Below are 20728 nucleotides of genomic sequence, written 5' to 3'. Positions count from 1 at the left end.
CAAATTCGTGGAAAATTACTTCTTTCTCCAAAACTATGGCACTTCAGAGGGAGCCGTTTCTCACAATGTTTTATACCATCAACGTCTCCCCATTACTCGTCACCAAGAAAGGTTTTATGCCAATAATTATTTTGAGTATAGTACCCCACACTAAACCACTTCATATTACAGTGTTCCTGATTTTGCTCGCAATCAAATGGCTGTCATTACAGAGACCTTCTATTTATTCAAGTTCTAACAAATTTCTTTACTTAATGATGTTTTTCTTTAAATGGGAGGAAATCTCTTGATGGCAATAATACAAGTTCTAAACCGATGAAAATGCTAGTCTGACTGAACATTGTGAGAATTTTTGTAGAGAGTGAAGTACAAACAGCATGATCCTATTATGTTTTAGGAGTTTCAGCAACATCGTTGTATTCAATATCTAGGTTATCACAGTGACAATGTCAAGCTATTTCAAGTCAATAATTTGATACAATTTTGAAATTCTTTATTTTTTTCCTGCTGAACTGTTCAGTTAAAACTTCATAAAACAGTTGCTGCGTGTCCTTGAGGGGGAAACAAAATATGTGGACGGGAAACTAGTACACAGCAAGACACACACCAACCTCAAGTTAGAACAGCACAACACCCCATACAATAAAACATTTTAAACTAAATAAACATCACACAGAGATCCAATAGTCAGAGGTAAAATAACCATAGCAACACAACCAGACATGACAACCCAGGTGACGAGCCTGGGGAAAGGCCATATTACAAAACTAGATAGTCAATTTACTGGACAGCAGGATGCTTCCATCAGTGCAGACTTTATCTCACATTATTGTGTACCTTGCAAAAACAAAGTCTGGTTTCTTACAAGCCAAAGTTTCTTCAGTAGAGACATACTTTTTTCAGATGGGCTGTCTGTGTTATTTTTAAACCACAAACCACTCCAATAAGGGTTCCAAGGTCAAATCAAGTTTTGCAATGTACTCATTTTCAAATAGACAGAGTACTTATTAAAGTGGGGAAAAAGTTTCTAACTTCTAGTTTCTCACATTAAAAGTGTGTGAAAAGCCATTTTGTTTTAAACCATTCCAGTGTGAACTTTGTTAAAGATGTTATGTCAGATTTTTGGCCCCAAACATTAAAAAATATATTTTTTTGAGTGATTTTTTTGGCTTTTCACAGAGTATCACCGGCTCTAATGAAAAAAAGTTTAACTTTTACTGTTAATGACAACATTTATAAAAAAACTGAGTCTAATTCTTGAATAGGGTTTGTTTTTTAGTGCATTCCTGAGTTTCGATGATTTTCCAAAACAAAACACAAAATATTATACTTTTACTTCATTATTCCCCTGGGAGTAAATAACAAAAAGTTAACATTACAACATCAATTTGCAATTGGTTTTCCTTTCACCTTGGATGTAATGATTTATGTCAAATCCTAAACTTGAACCACCTGGGACATTAATAAGTTTAAGGAGATGTCCTTGGTATTCAGTAATCAAATTACCTAACACCAGGGGCTTTCAGAAATGACCTTACAGTGTTAAGAGGTTGGCATCTAGTAAACCATGTACAATTTCAGGAACAACTGACAACAAAAATGGCACACATGTTTAAATGGCACACATGTTTAAAACACCGAACTGAGTATAACTTGGTATCTTGATATCTTCTCTGAGAAAAAAAGCAGAGCTGTGATTGATACATCAAAGATTCATCCAAGTATTTTTACATTTACTAGGGGTTGTGGTATAGCTCAGAAATTGGGGTTTTTTAAATGTCAAAAATACTCTCAGAGAATTTGTTTTCAGATTCATTTTAAAAAATTATTCAAAAAATATATCACTTAAAGCCATTATACACTTACGGTAAACAGTATTGTCCAAGTCCCACACTTCGTGTATCACAACTTATATATAAAATAACAAACCTGTGAAAATTTAGGCTCAATCGGTCATCGGAGTCGGGAGAAAAACTCTTGTTTCCGCATGTTTCGCCGTGTCATGACATGTATTTAAAATAAATCCGTAATTCTCGCTATCGAGAATTGATATTGTTTTAATGTTTTCTCAAAAAGTAAAGCATTTCATGGACAAATATTTCAAGAGAAGTCTTTCACCATTACCTTCTGTAAACCCTGTAAATTATTTGTAAATCTGTGAACTTTTTTTTTTTTTTTTTTACTGAAAGTGTATAATGGCTTTCAAGGCTATTGGTTATTACTCAAAATAGTTATTACCATAAAACCTTACTTGGTAACGAGTAATGGGGCGCTGCTGATAGTATACAACATTATGAGATGGCTCCCTCTGAAGTAAAGTAGTTTTTTTGAGAAAGACGATTTCCACGAATTTGATTTCGTGACCTCAGATTTAGAATTTGAGGTCTCGAAATCAAGCATCTGAAAGCCATAAACTTCATGTGACAAGGGTGTTTTTTCTTTCATTATTATCTCCCAACTTCGAAGACCAATTGAGCTCAAATTTTCACAATTATGATTTATTTTATGCATATGTTGAGCTACACCAAGTGAAAAGACTGGTCTTTGACAATTACCAATTGTGTCTAGTGTCTTTAACATCGTCGGATAAACACAAATATTTTTGCTTGTGGCCATGAAATGCTGTTTCAGCACCTATAACCCAAGTACATGTAGTTGGCTCAGAACCAGAAACCGAGAGGTAATTTATGGCGTATACTCATACACTCTGACCATACCAAGCTTTGATTCTCTACTCTTTCCTTGGTAGGGTCAAGTTTATATTAGCAAAAGGGATTTCTAACAAATGCATATAATTCAGAGCAGGGCCCAATGGCATAACTTGGGGCTGACACTTACAGTCACTGTTCTCCGCATACAGGGCAAGTGCTGTGCTAGCTGTACTACAAGCGAAAAATAATCAGATGTTTGAAGCAAAACAAAACATTTTTCAAACCTGTTAAAAAAATTAGCTTGCATTGTTCTGCTTTTATAAGCGAGACCACTGGGATGGACTGATGGAGCTTGTACAAATTCTCACTCAGGATGCAGTGATACATCTAATCACACACACATACATACAATATAGCTCTTTGTATCATAGTACCTAAACCATCTTTTCAAACCAAATTAAGAATAGTGTTGCGACCAAGCCCTACTTTTCAGTACAAGGCAAGTATTTACAATGATTATTTGGAATGAAATTACACAAAAGAACAACATTAATATTGGGTCAATGGAATCTTTTGTAAACACATAAAACAGGACAGGGTGACCAGGGAATATAATAATTATCAAGTATCAAGTATCCATGGACTGGAGGTAGAATTATGCCCATCCCAGCGCTTTTAGATGAGGTGCTGTCAGATGGAATGGGACAGAGAGCCAACAATTTGTCATGCTATAGAGAGTCTGAGATGAAATTGAGCCCAGTAAGTTAGAGGCACAATACAGAATTGGTTAAGAAACAAAAATCGTGAAGATCACAGATTTAGATAAAACTTACACGGTCTATTGATGATGATAGTAGAAAACATCCCTTGAAATATTTCTGTCTGAAATTTCATATTTGATGAGAAATAAACAATCTAACTTCGCGTTTGGAGTTAATCGCTCAGTGAGAGTTTTATTCATTTTTATTTTGGCATCGATGCAATGCAAAATTTGTTATCGGTTTTTCACTATTCTCTCATGACCCAAATGGCCGATCAATCTCAAACTTCTATAGGTTTGTTAGTTTATGTATATGGTGGATTGCATAAAGTGCTTATACACTGCCAGCAACTGTTTTGTGAGCAAAAATCAATTCTGTAATGTTCCTTTAAATCTAAACCTTTTTAAAACACAAAATGAATTTTCTTCCTCTATACTAATACTATGTGGAGTGTGGTTTCAATTATTTGTCACATTCGTGACATTGGAGCAACCTGATAAAACAGACTCATGAATTTATATCAACACATTACTGTTTGTTACAACACTAAACAATAAAAGATGGAGGTGTGGCTGAAGACTTGAATGTAAACAAAGAACATGATGATATACAAACATGATGGAGATTGGGTCTACGCCACTAAGAACAGCCCGACCTAGAAAACAAAAGTACCAAGTCTCTTGGATAACTTACGTCCATCACACGACATCAACACTGCTATCAAAGTTGTCAGCAACAGCAAAGAGTTGCATGGAAACGACGCCATCGCTAGTCCTGGTCGTTATATTTAGACAAGACACGGCTGGGTTCTCCGAGACGGTCCACTTGCTTGAGGCAGACAACCAAGAAAGATCTAGATTGTTTGCTCCACGCACAACAATTCAAGGTAAGACAGATCCATTTGTTCCAAGGGTGTTACCAAGCTTAACAAAAAAACTTAACTGAAGGGGATTCCTGATTTTGTTATTTTCGTTGATAGGACTTATTTTTCAAAACATAAACTACGCAAGCTTTTGTGCAGATTTTCAAATAAAAGTGCAAATATCTAGTATGACATATACGGACCTTTAATAACTGTAACAAAGCACCCCTTTAAGAAACTTTTTGGTCTCGCCCACATAAACCGTGTTTGGGGTGATGCGCTTTTATAGAAACAGGTGGAATTTGTCTCCAATGAAACCATGCAGGACTGGGGAATACATTCAAGACTAGTGTATCAGAATTTTTGAATTAAAAATCTGCCTAATTAAAAAACTTACCAGTTCAAACTATATAGTAAATTAAATATTTTTTTTCAGTTTGTTGAATAAAATCCAATCTATACTTTATACTGAATTTATGACAAATTTTGAAGAAACAAATCTCATGCTCATATGAATTGATTATGACAATAATTGTTATGTTTAAAAAAATATAGTTGTTTGAAACCAATGGTATTATTTGTGGCCGAAAGTAAAACCAAAAGAAGACCACGTCCCCAAATTTAACAGCCTTGACAAATGATGTTGATTCGAAAGGAAAACAAAACCTATGAAGGTAAATTCCTTCTTCCATGGGTAAGGTTATAGACTCCCTCGAGTAACCCATGGAGTAACAACCACCATAAAAATGTCAGTAAAGTGACCTTTCTACTATGGGCGATGGGCAATAAATACTAAGGTTTAGATTCTAGGTTTACAACTGTAAAAGTTTGTATATGACCGTGATATTACCCCGACATACTTTTTATCATTTATGGTTTTGTTGTGCCTTCTTGTTCGTAACATTTGTTTATGTTAGGCCTATATGCCAACATGTACATGATTGTGGGGTTACAAATACTGTTAGGACTATTACAAGAATGCTGCAAGCAAGTTGTTTAGCTTTCAGTTCTTTACAATAATTTACACTGGCCTATATAAACATCCCCCCTCCCCAAAGAAATCAAAATGCTTACAACGTGTCAAGTTTTGAATTGTTTGTTGCCTGTCCATCCGTTTGTGCATAAACATGTTGCTCTTTCATGTGGCTTGTTGATCTGGGCATTTAGAACTATTTATCTAGTAATTTTACTTTAACAACATCTATAAAGTTAAGGACATACTAGACTTCCCCCTTCCAGACCAGAGCATGGGTAGAAAAAGGTTCAATGCTTCAAAAGATGTTAAATAAATGGGAAACTTTTCATTCAAGCAACACCTCGACAAAAAAACAATGACAAAACAAACCACAACAAAACCAGTCTTTTAAATAAAAAACCTTAAGTTTTATTGTCCAAATTATGCCACAATTTACTACAGAATGAAACCCAACTTAAGCCCACATACAGAATAAGCTGTGATACTCATTAACATACATCATTATTAATATTATTGTTTTGTACACGAGTTTTGAATGACATCCCAAGCAGACAGACAAGGTATGCTATGGGTATTACCACACAGAACCTTTATCAAATGCAGCCATCTTTACTCTCATCTCCAACAGATTAAATGTTTATTGGTTGTGCTTTGAAAACTTAACACTAACCTATCTTGATGAACTAATTTGATCAAGTATAGATACAAATTAAGGAAGAAAACCCAAAATGAGCATACTGATCGAAACATTGAGTTGCTAATTAATGTGCCTTTGCTGTGATAATAACACTTGGGCAATCTTTGTCAATATCAATGCACTGATTCAAGAATAATCAGCTAGGAACCAGACTATTATACAATCTGGTTACATGTATTTACTATGGAGATGACTGCCATATGATAAAGGTCCGTTCCTAGACTCCTGAAGCTATTTACACTAATAATTAAATTGATACAGTTAGTTTACTGCATTAAGTACTGTACTGTAGTATCCAATGATTGTATATTGATACAGTTAGTTTACTGCATTTTAAAGTACTGTACTGTAGTATCCATACAGTTAGTTTACTGCATTAAGTACTGTACTGTAGTATCCAATGATTGTACATCCTAACTATGGGTTGGTCAAAACCAAAACAACTTCACAGGAATCAGTCAACTTTAAAGGCAAAGATGACAACATAAGGAGTCACGAAATGAAGTGTCAAATCATACTTTTACAGATCTATTTTCTGCTAAATTGTCATGAAACTAGCAAATAAACGTGTTTAAGTAAACTTATCACCTTTTCAAGTACATTACCGGGTACCCTTTTAACACTTCTTCAAAACTGAAGTTTTTTTGGAAAGACAATGGCACAATCAATGAACTTGTTAAACTTCTTGGCCCACTCTGATGTTTCAGTCGATCTCAACTTCAATTCTTTACAAATCTTTGATTATTATGTCTCAAAATATTTCATGAAAAAGAAGCTAAACGTAAGTACATGTATCTTAACCTTTAGGTGAAGATTTAAATAGTTTTGAATTCAATCTTCCTATTTGTGGGTCACCCTTGTGCAATACGTGCCAGAGTGTAAAGTATAATGTTCAAATACAATCTTTCATGAAACCTCTACGCTTCTTGATATTATCCACAAAAATCTACTATCATCTTCGTTGAAATTTACCGTTAAACTTTACTTTTAAGTAGCATCAAAATGTTAGGATTTAAGGCCAATTTGGTAAAAGTTGCATTCAACCATTGCATTGTAAGGTCTTTTTTTATTATTTGAACCATTATTGAGCCTATCAGTATATCTCTCTAATATAGACCTAGAAGACAATCACTTTGAGTTGAACTACATGTTTATTTCTCAAGATAAGTTTATGCCAGCGCGTATTATACCTACACTTTATACTTGCCACTGTACTCTATACAGAGTTACTTTAAAAATAAATAGAAGTACACCATAACAAAGTATGTCAACAATTCTTGCACAAAGAAAACATTTTGTCAAAAAGCGTATTAGAAAAAGCCTTTTTGCACAAAGTGTATTAAGCGAAGTATTACCATTAATATTCCTTGCACTGAAAAAACAAATCCTCTAAAACATTATGCAATAAGTTAGTTTAAAAAAAAAATCCAACAATTGATCTATAAAAGGAATGAGTGCATGTTTTTAAAATAACCAACTAGTACAGTCTCGTCAATAAACAACCACAATGATATGGTTCACATCAGTCATCAAATATACAACAATGATCTTTCTGTAATAATCAACTTTAGCTTTACCATTTTGATAAAAACTGTGGTGATGAGAAAAAACCTCAACTCGTTATCCATGATCCTCAACCATGCTATTTATTCCTGTACAGCGTGTAAATCTTCCATCCACCACATCTCAGTCTGTCACTCATTTGAATTGTAAAAAGAAACATCTTAAATTCTATCAAGAATTTTTCGTACATTTAACATTTGCACTTCTGACTAGTGCAGGTGGTATTTACAAAGCTACAAAACCCTCTCCCTAATTTTGAATAAGTAGCAAAGCAACTGATTTAATTTCTTATTTATATAACAAGCAAGTTTCTGAAGCTTTGAACAGTGTAAGAACTTTAGCATGTAAGTAAGTATTCCAGGTTGTTTCCAGCACCCTTAACATGTTATCTCATTTATATTACATTCTGCATTTTTGCAATAATTTTTTTTTTTACTGAAATCGAGTTTGCATTCAGACATTTTGTAAAGGTACAATTGTCAATATTATAACAAATGTCCTCATCTTTAAAAGGAAACTACTGTGAATTTCCATCTATAATTTTGTCACATTTTCAGTGGTATAAGGGAAAAACCCAAACCAAACCCCCAAATCAACAAAAACTGTTTACCTATAAATAACTCTTTAATTTTACCATATGTTATGGGTATTACTTTGCATTACCCACCACCTCTTATATATAGGTTAATTTTACAAATGCACTGATGCACCATACAGTTACAAAACAAGCAAATAATTTAGTATAAAAAATATATAAAATGCTGGGCTTAACCTTAAAAAAAAGAACTTTCAGTACATGGTATTCAACTAAGTAAGGTTTAAGTACAAATATTAATACTTGGTCATCAAAGGAGCCAGGTATACTTTTTACATCAATCTGAAATACACTGTAGTGATGGCATTTTCAACAAGATGAACCTTGCACAAAATAAAAAAAAGAAATATTTATCTCCGTCAGTTTCAGAAACTTATATTCCTAGTCTATAAAGTTATCTAAGACTGAACTATTAGAACTGAAACTCTAGAATCTTTGAAATCACCATGGCAAGTATAAGAAAACCAACTTCTCGTCACTGAGAATTATTGGTTTCAAGTTTAATAAAAATAACTACACTAGAACTTCCTTTAATAACCTTTGTTTATCACTAGAGGGCGCTATACAGTTATTTTAAGAGGTCCTATGTTTGATACAGGGGATGTTGAATGACTCAAAGAATAATGTGCTAAATATAGAACAACATTATATTAAGCATACAATGGATACCTGTTTTTGAGGGGCCAAATACCCATTCATTAGTGTACATTTTAACACCCTCATTTTTTTTTCTCATTCGTTATCATTTTTTTTTAAACAGCACCAACAAAATAATGGGAGAAATATGTGTACATTAACTTGTAAAAAATGTGTGAATTTATGATGAATTAATTGCTACTATATACCAATACTACTGCATTATTATTATTGATTTGTTAGCCCCAGCAGGTCCCTTTTATTAAAATATACAGCTAAAATCACAACTCTTTTGTTTTTGTTGTAAAAAAAATTGTCCACAACAAAAACTAAACTCTGGGCATTTTATCAAAATTGATCAATTTACATTTTTCAAAAAGACATGTATCAAACCTAGACTTCAAAAAGGTTTCTTCATCATTAATTTTTTCTTGTTGATAAGATGTTATTTTTGTGACCTTTGACAATCACAAATAGACCAAAGATTTTGATAGAGCCTGACACTAAACTAATCATTATCTTAGTTAATATTGGGCCTACAACTCTCTATGAGCCTTTCATAGTTGTGTAACGCCAATGCCAGGCAAGTAACATTTCTGTCAACCAAAGGGGCTACCCAATGTAAGTCTACTTTATCAATGTGAATGTTTTTCTTTCTTCTTTTCAAAATTTAACATAAAAACATTCTGCGGTGTCTGTTTTACCCCCTTGACGCAGGAATTGGTCAAAAGTTCTTAGGTAAAACTTGAAATTGCAGATAATTTAAACTGCTTCACAGTACAACAAAAGAGAGTGCGATTACATAAACACCAAGAGTGCATTACTTTTAAGTCTTACAAAATGTCACTACTCTGAAACGGTCAAAGGTCATGACTTGAGGTTAACCCTCAATGACCTCTTGCATCTAATGAATCATAAGTTTGCTCCAAAGCTAGCCATGTGTATATTTGATACTTTTATCTAACGCTGTGATGTTTAACTTCACACTGTGTCACAAGCCACCCATTTCTCAATCACAATTTGGCAAATAACAATTATTGCAGCATGTGATCGGTGTCTAAACCATCATTAAGGCAACATATCCTACTTCTTGCTTTTAGTTTGTGACCAGAACTGCCAACAGATTTTCCCCACACACACATCCGAGACAAACTCCTATAGATTACAGTTAACAGCTCTCTATTATACAAGCAAATATCATCATACAAAATCCTCATCCTCCCTTTTACCTAAAAATCCATCAAAATTGGTCATCCCAACATTATTAAACCACATTTATTTGATTAATTCACAAGATGAAAACAAGATGCGGTTTTCTTTATACAGATTATAGATTAGGAAAGAGTTTGGGGATGGGGGGGGGGGGGGGGGGGGTCTTTAACTCTGTAGTTCCGATGCTGTGATAGCGTTCAGGTCCTTCATCAGTCCCTCAAGGTTCAACATTTCAGTATTAAGATCTTCAGTACTGAAGGAACGATTGGTCGACTGTACAGGAAATAAAAAGGATGTCAGTTTGTCAATAATGTCGGCTGAATGTTTGTTACACATCTGTATGGATCCATCCTTGGTATTATGAGCAGTGCAGCGAATTGATGGTACCTTCACGTCTCTAAACCCTGGTACGGATATCCTCACAAACAAACTTAATGGCTCCAGAGAGTGTCTGATTTGCCTGTACACTTGTTCAAATGCTTGTATGGTGCTTATAGAATACTCAGCACACTTGTGTCAAATTTTTACACAATCATATTTAAAATGAATCATGTTTTACATGGTCAACCTAAACGGCAAACAGTTAGACTAAATAAAAGAAAGCATGATCACTATGATTCAATTAAGCTAATATTAAGTTAATACTAATATCTTTATTTTATCACCCATAAAGCCATTTGCGAGTTAAATATGAATGTCTGGAACTTTGACTTGCCTGGTCTGTAATAAATGCTCAATTTGAATTCCTCAGATTAAAAATACTCTTGCTACATCACATAGTTTGACCAAGCTTTTTATTTCCTAGCCTAACTAAATTTTTGCTAAGTGAAAACACTTCTTAGCAGTATTTTCTGCTAAACAGCTTTATGAAATTGGGCTTGCCATGTGACATAGTAACACTTGATTCAGTCTGAGGATTTCCAATAAAGCATTCACTTGTGACTGAACAAGTCAATGTACCAGACATCATTCAAACCTAACACACCAATGTATGATTAATTGATATAATCTTATTGTTTATTTACCTCCTGATATAAACTCACCCCTGGGCTAGTACCATCACCAATACCTCTGTACGTCACATCAGGAGCTCTAGGGGTGACTACAGGCAATGGTTGAGCTCGTACTCTAGCCACACCAGGCTGGGTGTTACGCTTCAATGGACTGTAGCTTGGGGCTTGAATCTTAACTGAAATCAGAAAATATCATTGGTGTAAAGACCTAATACAGGCAAACTGGAGTTTCTGATCAACAGGTTTTGTAATCCAAAATTAAAATATACCTCAATACTTAGCAGCTTTGAGTTCCACCACTTTGACTGTCTTTATATGTTTGTTGATCAGAGCATAAATACATACAAACATTACATCAATATCGGAAAGCTTGAAATGTAATTTATCTTCATACACAACAAACATTGGATTAACATGATACTATGTTATCCACCTGATGATATTACATCATGCTGGACATGATTAAGATCATGATCAATCAAGGAAAGAATCATCAGCAAGTCAAGGAAATGGTTGCTCATGGTGTAAGACTGAATTTTAACAAGATTCTTAACAACAAAAGAAGTTTGGAACAAATTTGGTTTGAAATAAAAATAAAAATACAAATCTATTAAAGCTTTCCAACTGTTGGCTCTTGTAAGAATGTTGTAGAATGAGTCATCAGCCCTTTTGAAAACCACGGCTTCAGCTTTTGGATTCGGCTTCTGGCTCAGTCCTCTCATCTGAAGCCCTGAGTGCATATGCAAACCATGAACAAACCACAGGGCCAAGCTAGCCTAAGCCCATTCTGGTGCCGAAGCCGTGGATTTCGGAAAATGGCCATAGCCGAAGGTTAAAGTACTCTTTTGTAACTATCACCTCTTGCAGCTTGGTAGTTAGGAGGTGGGCCAGGGACACTAAAACTTGAAAGTGGGTTCCCAGCCCTGGATGTCGACCCTTGGGTACTCGAACCATCATCATGGGAACTTGTTGTGTTAGTATCGCTATGGTAACCTGAGAGAGTTTGAAAGAAATGAGCTACAGTCAGAAGAAAAACCCTCAACCAAGAATGATTGTATTATTTGATCAGAAAGAGAACTCAGGGTCTAAAACCTGGTTCATACTTCCTACCAATGCAAATGCTATACGTATTTTGACGTCACAAATTCGCAACAAATAATTCTGAAAAGCTGAGTTGTGTTCAACTCATGCAAAATATTTGCAGAGCTGGAACGTTAAAATTTGTTCCAAATTTGCATTTGCAGGAAGTATAACCAGGGATTAAAACTGGCTTCAGATAAGAACTAGCAATAATAGTAGGAAAGCAAAGATAAGCTCAAGAAAGCAAAAACAAGTGCATAACAAAATTAGCATAAAGTTGGAACAGTGCAAAGTTTGTCTCCAAATGCTTCAAAAGTGTATTGTTAGAAAACACGGTTAATCTCAATCACAATCTCTTCAATTTAACCTTCAAGTAAATTGGTGTGAGGATTTCATGTTAAATAAAAACCAGGCATCAAACTGTGCAGATTTAAAATTCATTGCAGATTAAACAAAACAAAAACACACTCATTCATAGAATATTTTTTAGAGTCTTTTTGTAAACAGTCGAGTGTACTTATATTTTTGAATATTTACTAGAAAGAGTTTCTTCAGAAGACAGAGATTTACTGCCATGAACAGAAAGCTGGAAAATACAGCTTAGAATTAACAATTTGGCCTTAGGGGAAGGTTCTATGAACTTAGACTGGAGGTATTTAACAGTCTGGTTTCCATGGTACCTGATGATGTTGTGTTGGTATTATACATGTATGCAGGACGATCCATTTGATGTTGTCGTGGGGACGATGCGTGATAATCATAACCTCCAACGGGTGACATGTGACGTTCTGTAAACCACGCAAATATTAGTATTGAAGAAATTAGTTTACCATTACAGTATGCAGCAAAGAAAAGGGCTTGAGGTTTGGGGGTGATGACAAGCCTACCCTAGCACGATGCAATGTCATTGTCAATCTTTGTCATGCACAATTTCACTACAAAAACACAAGCTCTAATCTTTTTATTTTATTATTTCACGCTAACTCTGAGCCAAGATGACCCCATATCAGGAGGAAGTTTGAGAAGGGAAACAAAGAGAAATGGACAATTGTTTGCTTGTCTTGGGTGGGTTGGGGTTTTGGGGTGTTTGTTTGTTTTTGGGTTTTTTTTACCACGAGGCATCATGCACATGAACTAAATGTTTCTTACGGTTTTGTGGATTGTTCTTGTTGATTTGAGGTCGTGACAATTTTTCTGGAGTGCATAACATACAGAGAGTACTTTATTCAATTTTTTTCATGCATAAAATGAGGAAACTTATAAAATGCAAAAAAACTGTGAGTTCTTTATATGACAACACAATGCATTGTGGGGCACACCAATTGTGTAACCTCAAATGACACTAATTGAACACAACTCATTATAGTAATATGAGAATAAACAGATGTGGCATTTTAAACATGGCTTCATATGACTTGCTGGAATGCCCTCAGGCGTGACTGTTTATATTGCACTATTGTTTATGAGAAAGCAAGGAAGTCTCATCATCAGCGATACACATCTGTAGAAAATGTCGACAAAGTTTGAAAGAAAGAAGATATTAAGGACAAGAGAGATTCATTGTTAGCAATTAGAATACACCACCACCATTATGTAGACCTGCAAAAGGAAATCATATTTTGCAATGAGAAAAAGCAGTCAAAAAGAGTTAGTTAATTAATTGGAAAACACAGCAGTAAATACAAATATTTTGAATTAACAAAAGAAATAGTACCCAAGATATAGTCAGTAGCAATTAAATTTACAAAAACAATCATTATAACAAAAGAGCTGATAAAAAAACACCTCATAAAAAGGAATTAGTTTTGAAGAAACTTTGAGCACTGCAAGAAGAACAGAAAAAAGAGATGGTTAACATTATAGAACCAATCACCAGTGTCCATTAAGTTTGTTGCTTCTCTGACATACATCAGAGATAATCAACACGCGATAATTGCGGATTACCTTCACGTTCCCCAAACCTATCAAGTGACCGAGATCTTGAGCTGACTCCTCCGTAGGTGTTTTCCCCAACGAAGCGAGAGCGCCCTCGTTGTGACTCTGAAGCACCAGAATCAACCCCTCGGGTACTTTCTCTTGATTCTTTTGTCTCTCGATGATAACTTGAGAGGTTAGTATTACTGCCGCTGTTCCAGAAATTATCGCTAGTCTCAAGACCGAATTCATGATCAACAGACATCGAGCGTCTTAGCGGTCTAGCTGTGAATTCTGGAATGCTAGGTGATGTGTAGGAAGATGACTGCAGGAGATCTGGATCGGGCAAGAAGTTTAGAAACTCTCAGTGTTTTTCATTGGAGATTAATTAAGAAGTTACTATACGTAAGAAGGTAAACAGTAAACTTGCGGGTACAACCATGTGTAAAATCTATTTTGGGGGATTGTTGGCTCTGAAAAGAGCTGGTGTAGTCTTGATGTTTCAAGATGAATCAAGAAAAACAGTTATTAAAAAAAGCTTATTCAGGCGAATAATAAAAAATGATTTACAGTTGACTCATCTACATATATACAGGATCGAGGCTTTAGCCAAAGTTACAGTCTTATAACTGCAAGAGGGAAGTACCAGGCTAAGGACCAAGCTGTATCATGTTTTAAAGTTTTCACTCTGACTCAAGGACTCAATACAAGACTGCCGACGTTAGCAATGGAATTCCTACAGATAAACTCACCTGATTTGCTTGTAAACCTCTCTGGTGTTTGTACTTCAGCATGATCAACCTCTACCACCTGTCTAGGTATTGAGGCATTGTTATTATTGTAGGAGACCTGAGATTGGCTACCAGAACGCTGACCGTTGCCATAGGAACCAAAAGATTGAGATTCGGAAGAGTTCTGGAAAGCACTGGATTGGTAAGAGTTGCTGGGGCGGTACTCTGGCACGGTCAAACCACCTTCAAATAGCAAAGAAATGAAATCATTCAGTTGTAGTTTGAAATATAAGACAGTTTCAAGCAAAGCATGTTTGGAACTAAAAATAAGTGACTAAGTTTTGTTGACTGCATTTTTCAAACTAAAAAAAAACAAACAGCCTATCTCAAACAGCATGAACAGAAGAAGGCAAATAGGTTCGAAAGGAAAGGACTTTGAGTGTTACGCCTGTGATTTTGTTCACATAACTCGGGAAAGTAATGAGTATACATTAATTACACACACCACTGTAAGGGTACAAGTAATATTCTTCAGTTTGATGCAAATTTAGCATCTATTAGGAAAGGACTTGTTATCAATAAGAAACTGTACATACCTGTCCGGCTAGGGAGTGTGAACCCAGAACCATGAGTTGGACTTCCATAAGCACTGTCAGTACTGAATCCAGCTGAGCGGTCAATGGTGTTGAATCCAGCTGAGCGGTCAATGGTGTTGAATCCTGCTCTAGGTTTACTCATCCCTATACCAGATGACCCGTTGTAAAGGTCAGATGCTGATCGACCCAATCCATATCCCTTGTCAGTTTCTTCCCTTCTCAAAGAAGCATAGTCTTGGAAGCTTGAAGAATATGCAGAGGTTGGGTTTGGCGGGGGGATGTTTATCGGCGAAGTCCCCTGTACACTGCTCTTATATTCACTGTTGTAATTTTCTGAGCCACGCCTTCCCCGATAACCCATACTATCAATAGATGATGCACCAATACTTGAAGCACGCCCTCTTGTGTTACCAGCGCTGGTATAACCGCTAGATTGCGTCTGAGATGAGTTGTTTTCTGAGTTAGTGAAGTTGTAGTTGGTCATTGGAGGAGAGCGGCTATTAGCATGAGATGTAATGGAGGAAGGACTGTCCTGAGGGATGGGGTTGAAACTACCGGAACGGAACATAGGAGCAGCGGTAATGGCTGGAGAGGACACAAACAAAGTAAACTTAGTATTGAAAATGCTATGCCAGCTTCAAAGAGCATAACAAATGTTCTCTTCTTTGTAGCCCCAATACCATGAGTGGCATCTAAGTAAAATAATAATGAATAAAACAAAAAAAGAGACAACCATGTTTTAACTTCTTTTTGAAAGAAGAGGTCTTTTTGATGTGCGCTGCATTCGTCTTCAATGCAGCAGAACAGTTGTACAGTTCTCATAACATTTAAACATTTCAATATTATGCACATGTTGTTTAGAATAATTATTAGAGTTTCAGAAAAACAACCAATACAAAAATACGTTTGAAGTAATTTTCTACCTGGTAGGGTGTTATTAGAATTGGGTATTTCTATTGCCAGAGGTCCATTCTCCAATCCTCCTTGTAACATTGCTTGAAGATTCTGATCTTGAGATGCATCTGAGGTGCTGTAAGATTTAGCAAAGGTTTGATGACTGGAAGACGTCTTGAAGTTTGTGCCATCCGGTAAAGGTACAGACTTCTCCACATTATGGGAAGTAGTCGTCTCTTCAAAGGTGATAGTGAAGGGTTGAGGTCCGCCAGCCGTCTCTGGGAACGTAATGATCTGATTATCAGCAGAGTAAGCGTTGTTATGAGATGCCTGTCTATCCAGTGTGTTATAGGCCTCTCCACGGCTTCCCTGGTGCCCATTACCACGCAGTGTGGAGAAACTATCATTAGCAGTGTAGTTGTTCCTTACGTCCTCAACGTGGATGTTGGTTGAGTTGTAGTTGACACTGCTGGACTTTTGTTGATCATTGAGGTTGGCTTTAGCACCCCATGTGGCATAGCGTGGTGAGGTACGACCAGCTGTAAATAATAAGAAGCAGGTATTGAGCAGTTAAGATGGGCTCGTTTGAAAATACAGGTTATTGTACAGGATAATGGTTTTAAAACATTGACTGCAAAAAAAGTTAACTTGACCCTGGCAGAGTCTTCTGCTAGCCTTTGAACATGACTCTGCAAGGGTCAATTCAGTTGGTGAGCAGTTTGCAACCGATAATTCGTTTCTTTCTTGTTCAAAACATTGACTGTCTACCTAGAGACCCATCCTTAAAACTAAAAATGTGAGTTAATAAAAGTCAGTCAAATAATATGGCAGTATTAGAAGTGTCCCTTTCCTATTAAGTTGCTACAGCCTGACAATTGTGCCATAACATGAAGAGCTTACAAACTTTTAAAATGATTTTAAAGCAGAAATAATCTTCAGATCAAAAAAATGAATGAAATGAGATGGCTTGCCAACAAATAAAGGTATCATGTGCGTGTTGGTTTTTATCTTTTCAAGCTTTTATAAGTTATTTTTTATATTTTTTCTATATTTAAACAGCTTAGTATAAAGTGCTTATTACACATTGGTGTAAGGGTAAAACCTTATAATCATGTACTCAATAGAAGTAAACAAATTAATGTCATTATTATTAGTGTGGAGTGACTGCTTATGGTTGAGCTATTTCAGTATTAGTAGTTGATGTTAATGACTTGATGATAATTGAAATGAACAGAGATGAAGCAAACATGTGCAACGATAGAGGGCAATATTGCTTTGGATCAACTCTGGTATCTATGTTATTGTTAGTAGGATTAAGTGAGGCAATGATAAGGTTAAAATTAATAGGAGACAGGAACAAAAATGAATTCAAAGGGCTACTAAATCTAAAAAGTTCACATTATTTGAAAAACATACCAAACACTAATAATTACTACTCTGAACAATGACTAAAAACAAGAAATAACAATGCAGTTCAACTACACTGAGCGAAAAAGACTTGACATCAAATACTCTTTTAATTAAAATTAAGTTTGGAAGTTATTTATGGAACTATAAATAATATAATAAATAATAATAATAAACCGTATTTATATAGCGCATATCACTAAAACAAAGATGTTTGAATGTGCAGAGGAAGTCTATAGACTACACCCCCATCAACTTCTATGAGGTTTTTTGTTTAATGAAGTTTGAGACTCTAATAATTGTTAAAGGCAGTGGACACTATTGGTAATTACTCAAAATAATTATTGGCGTAAAACCTTTCTTGGTGATGAGTAATGGGGACAGGTTGATGGTATAAAACATTGGGAAAAACGGCTCCCTCTGAAGTTCCATAGTTTTCGAGACAGAAGTAACTTTCCACGAATTTGATTTCGAGACCTCAGATTTAGAACTTGAGGTCTTGAAATCAACCATCTAAACGCACACAACTTCGTGTGACAAGGGTTATTTTTTTTTCATTATTATCACGCACTTTCGATGACCGATTGAGCTCAAATTTTCACAGGTTTGATATTTTATGTATATGTTGAGATACACCAACTGTGAAGGCTAGTCTTTGACAATTACCAATAGCGTCCACTGTCTTTAACCAGAACAGGTAATATTAGGTGAATAAATTTTGGAATTCAGTAACAGCATGTATCCTCCTTCCATCTCTAATCTGACGAATTCAAATCAGTATAAAGCAGTTATTCATCTGTTATCCCATTTATATTATTTAACCTGCACTTTAATTGAACCTTTTAGCTTTTTTGTAGATCTACATACTTTGCCCTTTAATCTGGCGGCAATCTATTGGATCTTCTGAAGTTGAAAATATCACATAAAAGAAGGTGTTGTCTACAATTCTTTATCTACAAACACTACAAGAAAATTTCTAATTTTGAAAAATTGGCGCAAGCAAATTGTTGCACTGAATTCTTAAGCCATGCTAGCTCGACTTCAATACCTTCATCTGAATTGATAACATCATCATTCTGAATCTCTGAATGAATCAAGGAGTCAGACTGGTACTCCGAGGTAGATGGTTTGGCTGCTGAAACTGTTTGGACAGAGACATTGGTAACCGATAGCTTAATTAGAATAAATCTCACAGGTACCAATTAGCTTAAAGCGTGCAGACAACATTGGTAATAGTCATTTGACCAGTATTTGACCCAACATATACATGAAATGACAAACCTGTGAAACTTTAAGATCAATCAGTCATCACAGTCATGAGAAAATAGTGGAAAAACATGATGTGTCTTCACTGCTTTCAAACATGGGTTTTGAACTTGTGAGTTAAAAACCAATTGTTAAACTAATTTGTCGAAAACTTTCAAGCAAAAAATATTTTACAGGAGTTTTTTCATCATGATCTTGTTCATACTGTGAAAATTATGGGAACATAATGTTTTCAATCCTACCAATGTTGAGTATAATATGTGTTTACTTTTTGAACAAGTTTGTACCCAAGTTCATAAGTTCATCCAACTGATTTATCTACACCTACAAACATCATGTAATATTAGACGATTACACTAAGTGATTCCAGAAATATCACTACCTGGACAGTTCTTTTCATTAGTAATCTTTGCATTCGATTCTTTAAAGCAAACTAATGTGAAAACTAATCTTTAATGGTAGCAGATGAGTCCATCTCTTTGGAGGGCTGAGTTACATATATTTTGTTCTTGTACAAGGGTCAGGCAGTTTTTCTTCAATAAAGGGCATCTCTATGAGGAAGTCTACATGTCTACAGGAATATTCCAAAAAGTCCAATTTCATAGTACGCCTCAAGCAGAAAATATTGCTTAAACAAACTCTGCTGAGCAAAACAATAGCAGGATACCAGTTATAGATGCAATATAACTCATTGTAATTTCGGCTGGTAACCTTAATCTGGTAAGCATGATTTTGTTGTGTTCAGCAAAACAATATCAGGATATCAGATACAAATGGCACATAACTCATTGTAATTTTGGCAAGTAACCTTAATCTGGTAATCTTTGTTGTGCTTAGCTACTTGATGTGCTTAAGCATTGCTATGAAATTGGGCCCATGGGGTGGGGGTGGGGGTGGGGCATGGAGGTTGTTTTTGTGAAGTATCAGGCCTGTATTCTAACTATGAATATGTCTAGGTGGGAACAATGATTGACTATTCCTAACTTAGAGGAATAAACTCTACCTGAACTGCTATGAACCTCTGATTGAGTCACAAACTCAGAAAGGTTCTCCATGCGAGGTGAAGAAGACAACGTGACAGGACGAGCTGTTAAGATCAGGTCAAAAAATACATCACACACATTGGACATAAACACAAACATGACATTAATAAGAGAGTTATTGTATAATTGCTTTGACTATTTAGCGTAGGCCTACCTCAATCAAGTGCATATGTCTGAGGCACTTGATTTAATCTACTGTTTGAAATGTTAGTAAAAGTCTTACACCAACAAAAACTAGCTTGTTCTAGATCATTAGCCCATGATAATTACAGAAGTAAACTAAGAATAAGTTTGACACCCATATCAGATTTAGACTCATTACAAGATACAAGGCAAACGTAATAAATAGGTACAAACATTACTATGTAAAACATGAAAACATATTAGATTAACAAGCAAAGGTTAATAGCTGTTTGCCTCTGGAATAATTAGTGTCTGGACAGTTCAATAATATTCTGGAGTGGTACAAAATATTTGACAAGAGCTAGAGTTAGAGCAAACCATTAGTTTCAATCAAAGGGTCTTTTCCAAACCTAAATTTATGCTCAGGTTCTGTCATCAATGTTGGAGCAGTTTGCATGGTCCGTTTACATCAAACAGAACCTGGATTCTGAACATGAGCCAAGGTTTGGAAAAGACCCAAGTAACCAACCAACCAAGCTTAACAATGCTTTTAGTTTACTACAATAACAACTGATCCTTTGTTTCTGGAGGTTCTAAAGATATATAAGTTGTTTTCAATTTGTTGAACCCAACTTTGCATCTGTTTTAAAACTGGTTAAGCATAGACTGGTTTTTTGTTAATAACTACACACTAAATTATCTACCTCG

The 20728-nt window shown here is 35.4% G+C and overlaps 2 protein-coding genes across 18 annotated transcripts in view; both read right to left on the bottom strand.

Moving 5' to 3' along the window:
• The window catches only part of LOC117287765 (neogenin-like), a 29569-nt gene extending 25325 nt beyond the window's left edge, over nt 1-4244 (bottom strand). For both annotated transcript variants that reach the window (XM_033768277.1, XM_033768278.1), the window contains exon 1: nt 4106-4244. In XM_033768277.1, coding sequence (XP_033624168.1) covers nt 4106-4178 — 73 coding nt within the window. In that variant the 5' untranslated portion in view covers nt 4179-4244. The remainder of the gene's footprint in view (nt 1-4105) is intronic.
• Nucleotides 4245-10096: 5852 nt separating this feature from the next.
• LOC117287874 (neogenin-like) overlaps nt 10097-20728 on the bottom strand; it is a 52655-nt gene continuing 42023 nt past the window's right edge. For 5 of the 16 annotated variants that reach the window (XM_033768448.1, XM_033768455.1, XM_033768452.1 and 2 more), the window contains 11 exons: nt 19858-19941; nt 18637-18729; nt 16211-16720; nt 15288-15872; nt 14713-14934; nt 13991-14296; nt 13196-13240; nt 12727-12834; nt 11825-11959; nt 10979-11142; nt 10097-10226 (listed from right to left, as the gene is read on the bottom strand). In XM_033768448.1, the coding sequence (XP_033624339.1) occupies nt 10119-10226; nt 10979-11142; nt 11825-11959; nt 12727-12834; nt 13196-13240; nt 13991-14296; nt 14713-14934; nt 15288-15872; nt 16211-16720; nt 18637-18729; nt 19858-19941 (2360 nt within the window). In that variant the 3' untranslated portion in view covers nt 10097-10118. The remainder of the gene's footprint in view (nt 10227-10978; nt 11143-11824; nt 11960-12726; nt 12835-13195; nt 13241-13990; nt 14297-14712; nt 14935-15287; nt 15873-16210; nt 16721-18636; nt 18730-19857; nt 19942-20728) is intronic. The other 11 variants (XM_033768454.1, XM_033768459.1, XM_033768462.1 and 8 more) reach the window with 7 other exon arrangements.

The sequence above is a fragment of the Asterias rubens genome, chromosome 3 (assembly GCF_902459465.1).
Source record: "Asterias rubens chromosome 3, eAstRub1.3, whole genome shotgun sequence".
NCBI lineage: Eukaryota > Metazoa > Echinodermata > Asteroidea > Forcipulatida > Asteriidae > Asterias > Asterias rubens.
The sequence above is the reverse complement of the archived record's forward strand: the minus strand, read 5'-3'. Positions and strand labels throughout refer to the sequence as shown.